The following is a 12,339-nucleotide window of genomic DNA, read 5'->3' on the forward strand; positions in this document are numbered from 1 at the left end:
TAATTAGGTAATGTTAGAGTTTGCCAGCATATCTAAAGTCATCCTTTGGATTAAATCTGTGGGTGTTCTCCCTTTTAAATTAATATCTTTTTAATTACAAGTACAAAAAAGGTTCAAGGAGGGATGGACATTCTTCTGGTATTTCATTAGCTTGCGCCTTGAAATAGGGACATCATTTGGAAAAAAATGTACACAACTTCCTCAAAAGGCAGGTGACATCACGTGACACTAGGAGCCATCCATTTTCTATTGACTGAATTTGCAAATAACTTCTTTTTTCTTGTTGATTTCATTCACCACGGCTGAAATTACATTTCCATTTTGCCTTGACCTATGACTCTCCCCTTTGTTGTGGTGAATGGGAAAGACTGTATAATTTCACTGGTTCATACAAAATGTTGGTGCCGCCAGGGGACATTGATCTTGCAAACGGAGCCTTGCTAACGGAGCACAAAAAACACTATTTACATAGGTACACAATCTTTTTACAACACTGCAGTTCTCTGCAATGCACAGGGCAACTGCACTCCTGTCCAAACTTTTTGGCCAACAAAAATGACTTTCTCCTGTCACGTCGGATAAGAAGTGCATTTCTGATTGGCTGCTTCTGGGAAAGCCAATCCAACCTGTACCCGATAGGTCGGTACATTTGATCATTTGGAGGCAATGGATCATTTACATAATTTCATAAAGTTTGACTCTAGCAAAATCAACCAGCAGAAATGTGCTGTGATTTTCTGAGAGGAGTTTTAAGAATGCCTGATTTCTGCCGTTTTCTGAAGACACTTTAAAATGGGGTCCAACAGACAGTTGTTAATTAGTATTTAGAGGAATAGTTTGTCACAATCACAGATTGATTAATGGGAGCCTTCTCTCATTTGCTTTCTGTGATTGTAAATCTGTTGCTTGAGGTCCATCACAGCCACACATCTGAAACCCAGACCACGGGGATATAGTTCTGTACCTTCTGGTCTGGTCTACATACAGTTCACTCTTAACAACTTTAACATGCCTACATGCCAACTCTTCATGTTGGATACATGGTTATAACTGTCGGTTACATTAAATCAGCACCTTGATTCCCATGCAGGAGTCTCCAGCCAGTAAAGGGTTATTCAGTGGAATGTTTTACATTGACTTTGTTATTTGCATAACTTGCCTTCCTGCATTTGAAATGCCAGAATGAGCCCAACAATGGCAGCATTGCTGGGGTTCCTATGAGTCATCTTTACTCTTTTAATGTCAGGGGTATTGCTCGCATACCTCTCCAGGGCATTGTTTAATTATGATCTGTTAAATCCAGTAATTGATGTTTTGGTAAACTGGGAGAGAACCTGACTAGTCTGACAAGGTCCTCTGGTGAGCTGCAAAATCCTGCAGGTCTGGAGGTCTGGAAACATCAGATCACATCACCAGCTGTACTGACAATGTAATTGTAAGATTAATTGACCAATAGCTATATCAGATTTAATGAAATACTGTGTATTTGGGTATTTTGTGTGTTTTTAGACCACTGTCATTAGACAAATGTGTAAGCAAATGTCTCGTGAGGAAATGCTTGGGACTCACCAATCAGCAGCGGTGGGCCTGTTTCTCACATCCTAGTTTCTGACGTTTCAGTCGGGTACCAATTATAACACTCCGCACAGCCTTAAATCAAGATATTTTCCCCACTGACTCCCACCCTGTTCTTATGGGAAGAATGCCAATTTTGTATGCCATTGCATAGGCTACATCCCCTTAATAATAAACCCAGATTGACCACTACACTTCAGTTTAACGTTTAAGTTGAAGACCAGTTAAGTCTGACTGCAGTTACTAATAAAAAGAGGAATGGAAATGTAGCTAAAAACACCATTAACAAAACAAAAATAACTTTATTCCTCTGTAAAAAATCAACTCCTTCATACCATAAAATATTCTGTTTATTTTCTAATTGGTTTAATTGATGGTTTTTTTTTTCATTCTGATCCAACAGCATGAGTGAAAGGGCTAACATTTATTGACAAAACATAATTAAACATATAAACATAATTACCTTCTTTTAACACATAAGCTAATAAACTGAATATTAATCACATTTGATGCAAGAGAGTTATGACCATCACCTTTCTTAACAACTGAAGGCAGCTTAAATGTCAGTTTCATACACCTCCATCTTAGCCAGGGTGGTGCTGAGTGGAGATGGTGCAGGCTCCTGCTGTGCCGAGAGAGTCTCTTCTGTTGTGCTTAGCCGAAAAGTAGGGGGTAACAGGCTGAACTTCATTCCTCCAGAAGAGGCGTTTTTGGCCATGGGCTGGCCGCTCAGAGGTCTCCCACCGTCTGCCTCAGGCTCTCCCACAAGCGAGCTGGCAAACTGCAAACATTTCGGTTTGTTAGTTTCAGTAAATTCCCTCACATCCACGTCAGCACAGTGTGAAAAGCATCCCAACCAGCTGGAGGTTCAGGAGCAGATCTGGGCCGGGACTGGCCCCAGAGTCCGTGCCACATCAGGGCTCGGTCCATTCCACAATTGCCGTCTACCTTGCATAGAAAAAAAGACGCTTTTTTGATGTTAATTCTCTGATTCAATTTGAATCCGAGGGCAACCTGCCTTGAGACTTACTGTAGATGACATGGCCCTAAACTAAACTTAGACTGCTGACACATTTATTTAAAAAAAAAATGCTGTACAGGAAAAATATCACCTGGCAACACTGGCAGCCTTTCAATACAGGGCAAGGGGTCAGTTGGATTTGCCATTTGTGGAGAACCACAGTCACCACACTGCATCGCACACATCATATTATACAGAGAACTCTAAAACACAACTAACAAAGCAACCACAAACGTATGCACTGGATGAAGCACTGCATGGTTAGACAACAGAGGATATCCAAGGACGTGTTATCTTTTTGGTACTGTGAGTTTACTTGTGCTTTTTGCTAATTATCATATTAAATTATTTATATTATTTATAGCTGTAATTTGTGAGTAATAATTCAGTCTTCTGAGATTATCTCGCTGTATGTATACAGTATATGTCAGGACTGTGTCCATTCAAGTAACCTGGGACAGTTCTGTCTGTCTGGCTCATGATTGGGGACAAATTACTGACATATTGCTTCAGAGAGCATTCAAAAAAGACCCTACAAACTGTTAAGTGTATATTTATTATTAAGTAAGGGATAATGTATTGTCCACAGGTCATTAGCCAAAAATAAATCCCGACGGGGCGAACAACACCCCGACGGACTAGTGAATTAGAAGCACAAAACCCGTTGCCAAGGACAGCGGTCATTATCTTTTCGCAGCGGTCTGTTAGCAGGAATTAATGTATGGAAGAACGTTGGGATGGCCCATTAAAATCAACGGTACTTTTAGGAACATTCTGAGGAGCCGCATAATAACAAGGTTTAATGAATCTATATTTCAAATGATCTAAACGTACTCATCGCTCCCTCCGGCAATTACTCCCATAAGGTTGTTCTCAAATGGATTTTGAAATGTACTGACAATGTAAATGTCAGACTAATTGACCAATAGCTCATCCTATCGTAATCTTATACAACGCTTGTCTTGGATCTCCCACTGTTCGGTCCGTCCGGTCTATAATGAAGTGGCATCATTAACATTATCCATTAGACCGCAAGGTTCTGCTGCACACAAACAACTTTTCTAACACAACAAAACAAACCATCAAAGCTTTCTCAACGAGCACTGACACACACACACACACACACACACAAAAATGAATGGCCCCCAAAAAGGCACCTCACGAAAACACATACAACATAACAGCTTCACCCTCTAATCAGAATACAGAGAGATAATTTGGGCACCGCTCTCCAGCCCTCCTATACTGCATAATAACCTACCTAATCAGAGCCAGCCATCTCAGGGAGAAAGCCCCCCCCCCCCCCCCCCCACTTACGTTAGTTTTGTACGGATAAGGAGCGACCAGGGCCTGTGGACAGTCATACCATCTTGAATTAAAGGACCAGTTGTGGAGACTTAATTAAGAACTTCATTAAAAGAATAGCGCACAAGGGCTCAAACTAAAGAATGAATTAGAATCAGATAGTGATTGAGAATATCCTTCCTAAGTAAACAGATAATTATAGCTCTCATATGAGACGATGAATTGAGCTTTTGTGAAATAGGGTGGCTGAATTATCACAAGCTCACAATTTGCCACTGAAAGTAATTAGAGGCTATTCACACAGTAGTGCATAATCAGGGCCTAGTTTCCCGATAACGACGTATCTTAACGGCCTACGTGGATTTTGGCGACATCATAGACTCATCATTGCCGTAAGTGCGGCGTCGGGAAACCGCTCTGCAATATCCCTCTTACGACCGATTTCAAGTCCTTTTTAGCGTTCGGGAAACTGGGCCCAGATCAGTGTCTTGTTGGGTTCTTAGGTTCTATGGGTCACTTTGGGTCAATGTCTGATGATCTCAAACACAATAATCTCTATTGCAGCAGAAGTATAGTACATAAGTAATGGCTTCCCATTTTATTTTGGGATGATTGAGCAGAATCCAAAAGCCATCTGTTAAACTTTAGATTTTGGGTCAGGGGAAGTGCAAGGCTGTGGTTTGTTTGATAGTTAGCAGGTAGTTGAGAGTAATGCTAAGTGGATGAGTGAGGTCAAGCTGTGTTCCAGGTTAAACTTTATTCAGTGTCAAATAGCTATTTTTGACAATCCATAAAGGACCAAGAAAATAAAGTCACTGCAAGGTGTTTTGCTCATAATCATTTCTTCTTAACTGTATGATGAATTCAATTTGACCCCATAAAATGACTTCAAAGATATCTAATTTAAAATTCAAGCTCTTTAAGGGTTTTATTTCAATGCTTTTTTTTTCTTAGCGACTTAAAAAAAATGCTTTTAAATTGCTGGATAATGAATCAGTGCCCCAGAACTGCAATGTATCTAAGAGTCACGACCCTATAAAATGATCACCAGTTCAACACTATTCTCACTAGATTCAGAGTTTTAAACGCATCTAAGAGTCACGACCCTTTAAAATGATCACCAATTCAACATTATTCTCACTAGAATCAGAGTGTAGTTTAAAACTATGACTGACAGGACTTGTGTATGTCATTTTTCATTAATAACTATCATTTATCAGTGGCTTTTTAACACTGGCACTGGAGATGTAATTAATATTCCACATTGCATATTAACCAAAACATTCATTCCTATTGTAATCAGTTAGATGAAAATAAAGCTCACACTATTGCTCATTCTGTTGTGTGTAACATTGTGTAACACTTCCACATTATATAGTATCTTCTCATTTCCACATTATACAGTATTTATTCAATTGTTTAAATGTGAAACTGGGGGAATGTAGAACACCAGACCGATTGCTCTAGTTATGTGTGTATGTATATACGTATATATAGATATAGATCCAGAAGCAAGTGGTTAGGACCCTGTCCACTCAATCAGAGGGTGAAGTAAAGTTTAACACTCCAAGCAATCAGAACAGCAGTTTGCTCTCCAGGGAGGAGGAACAGCAGACCGTCTGGAACAGCAGGGGATTGATACGAACCCCTTTCTGTCTGTGCGGGCGGATCAACGTGCGCTGATATGACAGACATGATATGAAGCAAAAGGGAAAATCAGTATGTCTTCTCCGTCTCAAGATAGTGATAGTTTCAGATTACAATGACTGCATATTAATGTGAGCTAATGTCACGACCGATTTAGTTTAAGTGTGTTCACCAAATATTTCCCCCCACATTGATACATCATAGACATACAGCTCTGGAATTTAGGGGAAAATAATGGAATAATGAGAAATAATAGTGAAATAATGACAAATAAAGGGACATTTTGTGTTCTATAATTTCCATTCTTCTTTTCCTTGCCTACATTCTGTGGTCAATAATTTCCATTCTTCTATTCGTTGCCTAGACTAACAATGTCAACAGAGCAAGTACAATCACTTCTCTTTGTTTGGATATTGATGTCTTTTGTCTGTAGGTTTTCACGTTGTGGCTGCGTCTTTTCTGCAATCAAACTCCCTTTTACAAGACAACCGTGTTGTGACAGCTTTCCATGACTGCCTCTGCTTGAGTAAAAGCCTCTTAAAATAAGACCAGTGTTTAGGGTGTCAGAACAATGCAATTTCTCTGACATAGATGCTCTCTAAAAGCTTGTTCTCATAGAGGTGTGAGCTCTACACTGTCATTACAAAGACTGTCATATTTTTCTGGTAATCTGTGCTTTCTTGTCAGGGCAATAGCCCTGACCAGTCATAGAATACAGCCAACGTTGAAACCTAATGGTTCACAGTATATCATTAACCTGCTCTTTCAATGGTATAATGGTAAATGCCCAGATATCTGTGTAACTACTGGGGGTATCAAGGCTGAAGATCCAGTCTAACACTGGATAACTTGAGGCTAATTCATCACAAGATAAACATAATCACCAACATGCCATGTCATATACTGTCATAGATTTTCATTATTTCTAACAATACAAGACTGTTGTGATTATTGGTCATTATGGCTCAGGCACTCTGAGATGCTTCTGAATGAAAAGTGCGTTAAAAATAAACTTTATATTTATTATTATTATTATGGCAGCTCATATAATGTTTTATGATATGACATCTTGTTAGCATGTGACAATCTATTATGGCATCTCAAATAAAATTAAGAAAATGTCAATGACAATGACAATTACCGATTACGGTAACATGACACTGCTAGACAATAGCACAATAACTGTCATGGGAAATAATGAAAGAATATAGCATATGACATGGTTATGTTGATTTTATGATGGAAAGCTCAAGTCTCAATGCACATGGAGACTAAATAACAGAACAGTGAGATGAGGATAAGTCTTTATCACTAACACTGTAGGTATTATTATGATTCAGTACAAAATTACCCCCCCACCATCTTCTGAGAGAATACTCTGTCATGAAGAAAATCTGAGGAAAATGCAATGGGGGAATTTGGAGTGTATTTCAAGTGCTGAATTCATCTTGTCATCTTGTACACCATTTTGTGTTTAAGTGTATAGTGTATGAGTACTTTCTCACTGCTGGCTGTCTCTATGTTTGTCCTATGTCACCTGCCTAGGGACTGCAGATGGAAAGTAGTTATTTTTACTAACTCTGGCATATTTACATGGTGTTTTATATACAATGTTCATGAATATGCATGGTCCCTATCAAATAAACCAATAAACAATAAACAAAACAATAAACATCTTTACTATAAATGATTAATAACAAGTCACTTGTCAACTAATTCTGCAATCATCTGAGTTCCCAACCATTCATAACCATAGAGCTTTAATTTCTAAGGGCCAAGAAAGATGCACAACAGCAATACATTTGGACAAGAGCGTTCCCCTTTTCCATTTATATCTGCCTAAACAAGACAAGATAGAAACGGAAAGCCAGCTCAATGTCAATAGCCTTCACCTCAATGAAAACTCATCAGAGCCCTGAGAGAAGTTCACTGGTAGCTGCAGAGGTATCAGAAGGTTGGCTGGAAGATAAGGCAGTGGACAGACAGCTTCTCTATCTCTGAAAACAGAGAGGTGTGTTTGTTTTGATAGTATTTAATTTTCTACTAGGTACAAATAAGAACAAATTATTGACTATGGCATATCATTATTACCTATGAATATCAAATAACCGGTCCCTTCAGTTTGAATGGGTTTTACTCTGTATCTTTAAAAGAAAATGAACAGAGGTTAGGTGTATTCACTGTGTTGTGTCAATCGAAACACAGTGTGTGTTAGGTGTTAGATTCTTGAACCCAGAGGCCAGCTCACAACGTTTTTTTTATCGGGGAATATATTTTGAATGGCCCAATCAGCAGATTTATCACATCTCCAGTCAGTATCTTACAATGCTCTCCCCTCCGGCTTGCTTGCAAAACGCAGTTTCTTTATTTTTATGAGCTTTGAATTCTAAGCTATAATCTTACTGACTTTTACATTATCTACAACAGCAGCCACTGGCAAATGTTCAGGGCAGCTTGCTCTTTTGCTCTTTTATTTACTTTCCCTGCACAAGTACCTTTAGAGCCTTTAATTCTCTGGAGGTCTCTGACCAATAACTGCCCCTATATTTCTTTTCAGTCAACTCAAAGCCTATGGCCTATTTTTATCATTTTCATTTGTATTCATCATGTCTCTTCCAAGTTGACGATGTCGGTTGATGTGGAGAAGGTTAAGAATGGCACGTAGGATAGCAACAGGAGCCGTGCGAAGGATTGTTAGCCTATCTCTCCTGTGTCTCAGGGGAACCTCCAAAAAGATCCAAGTAAGACACCAATATTGCTCCCTGACATTAGAGTCTGTGTCTGGAGCCCTTGCTGTTTCCTTTGGGGGTTGGAGCTTGACAACATTAGGGTGACTGCAGTCTCCCCCAGGCAAACTAAGTCTGCCAATCCACTGAATGCAAGTCTGAGATGTGCCCCATCTTAATAGAGTTTTGCACCTATATTAAACATAGTGCCTTACCTTGATGGGGAAAATGGCTGGCAGGGCATGCACAGTATTGCACAAAAAAGGACATGCTTCAAAACCAGTGGTAAAGATGTAAAAGATGTAGTTAAAGGTACAAAAATGGGCAGAGCCAGCCCAATGTTAATCAGTGAAAGGTTTTGTTGAAGCCAACCTATAGCATTGTTGAGCAATCTCTTTACAATGAATGCGTCAAACAAGATTATAATTTAGGAAGATGGCAATATCGCATACTCTGGAGAGTATTCTCCAAGAGCTACAAGGAATAAATCAAAGTGCCTTGTCTGTTGTTAAAAATAATTAAATCCTTTCCAACTGACTGTTATATTGTTGATGAGGGTATGTGATTTTGAGCCGGTAAAAAAAAGAAAGTGTTTTGCCCCCAGATTCTATGATAAGCTAATGTTGATTTTGTTAAGAACAATGTAGCTCATCTCACCTCCATTCTCCATGTATCAATGTTGCATCAATCTTGCACAAAACTTCGGACTTCTGTCTTTAACTTTTGACAGAGACGGAATTTGAAATGTGGCATACTGATGCAATCACGCATGTTGTCTGTGCGTGACACTTGCTGAGGAACAGAGCAAGTCACAACTGTCCCCGTGCTCTACTCTGCTGAGATAAAAAAAATAATAGATAGCTTTCGTTTCGTTTTTGCTTATATCTGTGGAAATTACAGTTTTCTGATGGAAATCCGGGCTTTCTCAGGCTCCTTTCACTCCTTTCCCCAATTGCATAGGCTACGCACAGTGTGGTGATGCAAAAGAATGATTCTAAACTTCTACGGCAAAAGCATATTAGGTTCGTCTAACTATGGTATTCAATGTTTATTAGATTGAAGTTTTGTCCTTTACGTCGCTTTTTTACTCAGAATTACTCTGTGAACAAACAGCAGGCTATTTGGTGTAGTTGATGCCTCCAAAACGCCAGCAAAACAAACAAGCGAGTTTAGCCTGTTTAGCTGACCATTAGATCAACAGCAGAGAGGGGGTATAGAAATGAATTAATCATGCAACACAAGACTACTGGTGACTGTATGTGTACGTAGATATACTGACAAAAAGGAATATCCTAGAGAGAGAGAAAAAAGCTGATGCATAGCACACCAGAGTAGCAGTGACCATTAGCCTACGTATATGAATGGGGAATGCATAAGGTGACTGTATGTGTATGTAGATATACTGACAATATGGAATATCCTAGAGAGAGAGAAAAAAGCTGATGCATAGCACACCAGAGTAGCAGTGAAACATTAGCCTACGTATATGAATGGGGAATGCATAAGGTGACTGTATGTGTATGTAGATATACTGACAATATGGAATATCCTAGAGAGAGGGAAAGAAGCTGATGCGGCTGCCTGTTATGCGCTTGTGTGGCACGGTGCTTCTTCTTCTGCCTTAGTCTATTAAGACTTCAATGAATAGAAATAACAAGAAATGTCATTTTTGTGTGTTTACATCATAAATTATATTTGTTTACTGCTGACTGTGCAATTCATTCAAGTCGAACAAATTAGACTGCCTCTTCCCAGACACTGAAGTCTTAATGGGTTAATGGGTCTAAAAAAAAAACTTTCATCTGGATATCAGGATATCTGCTTCACTCTTCCAATAAAGGGAATGTGATGTTTTTTTGCCAAATATATAAATCAGATGGTTTGTGATTGGCGCATGCAATTGTTCCCTGTCAGAGAAGAATGTGTTGACACGCCATATTCAAAATCCACCTCTGGAGTTTAATGGCCCAAGCAGAATAGGCCATTTAAGCCAGACGATTTTCACAGTGTAAATAGCACTGAATCATCAATGTGATCAAACTGCCTGCTGACATCATAATAACACTGACACATGCAGGCACACAATGGGCCCTATCTTGCCGATCAGAAACGCAAGTAGGACGGCGCCAAGCGCAAGTAGCTGTGTGGGCGGCTCTATGGCGCAGTTGCTATTTTAACGGCGGAAAAAACACACTTGCGTCCAGCGCAAGTGTCAAAAGGGTTGGTCCAAAGGAGGTTACTCAGCCATAGGTGTGGTTTGGGCGTAATATGCAATAAACCAATCGGAGCGTCATTTCACATTCCCTTTAAGAGCGAGAAGCGCATAGTCCATAGCGGCTTGTTATTTTGATGGCGGAATTACCTGGTGGAAGACCGGAGAAGTTCACAGCCGAGGAGACCGACGTGAGATTTACACCAATTTTTTGGCAAGCCATATATAATTACAAGGAAAATAAAGTATTTACCACTTGAGGAAATCATTGTGAAATCCATATCCAAGATATTTTAAAAATAAGCATACATGTAGCCTACACATTGACCCAAATGATTCAGGTTAATTGAAGCTGCGTGACATTTGATTTATTGTATGGCTTTGTAAAAAGCCGGGAGATAGATATATATGGGGATGCGAGAAACCCTCCAAAAGTAAGCAAAGTCAAGCAAGCATGTCAAGATATTGCCGTGATTGTTTCTGCAACGGGGCACCCGAAAACGTTGCCGAAAACGCTATAATGACGTCCGGAGACGTGGGACATCCAAGCTGGAAGGTAACACACGTTCTCGTGCCTTCACGGGAGGTAGATCTGCCTCGACCCAGGATCTGACGGCAGCAGAGGACATCGCCACGTCTACCCTCACGCCTGAGAGCGTGCAGGGATTTGGGGGCATGGAAATCGGCACCCAAGCCAGTGCACCAGCTGACCAAACCCAAGGTACATAAATAAAGTCCACATACACAGAGATGAGTTTACAAGATTTATAATAATACTGGCATTAAATAAATGCAACAAAGCCATACAATAAATCAAATGTCACGCAGCTTCAATTAACCTGAATCATTTGGGTCAATTGTGTACGCTAGATGTATGCCTAGTTTTTAAATGTCTTGGATACGGATATCACAATGATTTCCTCATGTGGTAAATACTTTATTTTCCTTGTAATTATATATGGCTTGCCAAACAATTGGTGTAAATCTCTCGTGAAGACGACAGAAGTAAAGTGTAGCCTACAGGTCCTATACTGTGCGGGCAAGCACATGCGCCCTTAAAATAGCGTTCTGAATACGCGTTACAGACTTTAGACATTGCGCCTCACATTAGACCAGCTTTTTTTTGGTCAATGGCGCACGGCGCACGGCGTTGTTTTGAAAACTGCAAAATACCACTTGCGCCAGAGAAACGCCTTCTCTGTTCCGCCCCCGCCCATGTCGACGCAAGTTCATTTCGAAGCGGACCTCTGGAGGGAAAATCGCGCTGTGCGCCGGGTGCAAGATAGGAATGATACTTGCGTCGGTGACAATGTCACTTGCGCTGGGTGCAAGATAGGGCCCAATCAGTCTCACCTTGTTAGGGTTGTTACCAGGGTGATTGTCCAGATAAGTCTTGAAAGGATTTGGGGAGTATCTCTCCTCTTCATTGTCAGTGGGTAACCTTGACGTCACAGAGGCAGGACGTATCACTCCTGGCTTCGTCTGGAACAAAAGAGAAGATCATAAGGACTCAATAAACTGAATAAACTTGTTACGGTTATATTTCTTGTGAGAGTTATATTTCAAAGTGATATGAGTTGCAATTAAGATCAACGTATGTTGTGATTATTTAAAGAATTTGCAAAAACATTATAGATATCAATGTAGAAACAATTTTTGGACAAAATAGCCACTCTTGACTAAAAGTCCCTGACTGAGGTCTTCCAAGGCTGTCAGTTTTACCCAGGGTCGAATAAGCACAGTTGGACCCTTTCTATCACCTCTGAGCTCACCCAAACACAGAAAAGAAGTTCCTCCACCTACGCATGTAGATCTTACACTTATGCTGACTAAGTGGCGCCAGTACTTAATAA

General features: G+C 40.0%; 1 protein-coding gene across 3 annotated transcripts in view; it reads right to left on the reverse strand.

Moving 5' to 3' along the window:
• Nucleotides 1–1,986: 1,986 nt before the first annotated feature.
• mlip (muscular LMNA-interacting protein) overlaps nt 1,987–12,339 on the reverse strand; it is a gene marked incomplete at its 5' end in the record, with an annotated part of 24,154 nt that continues 13,801 nt past the window's right edge. For 2 of the 3 annotated variants that reach the window (XM_080849016.1, XM_080849015.1), the window contains 2 exons: nt 1,987–2,356; nt 11,840–11,968. In XM_080849016.1, the coding sequence (XP_080705142.1) occupies nt 2,132–2,356; nt 11,840–11,968 (354 nt within the window). In that variant the 3' untranslated portion in view covers nt 1,987–2,131. Of the gene's footprint in view, nt 2,520–11,839; nt 11,969–12,339 lie in introns of all 3 variants that reach the window. The other variant, XM_080849017.1, reaches the window with a different exon arrangement.

The sequence above is a fragment of the Sprattus sprattus genome (genome assembly GCF_963457725.1).
Source record: "Sprattus sprattus genome assembly, chromosome: 12".
Classification (NCBI taxonomy): domain Eukaryota; kingdom Metazoa; phylum Chordata; class Actinopteri; order Clupeiformes; family Clupeidae; genus Sprattus; species Sprattus sprattus.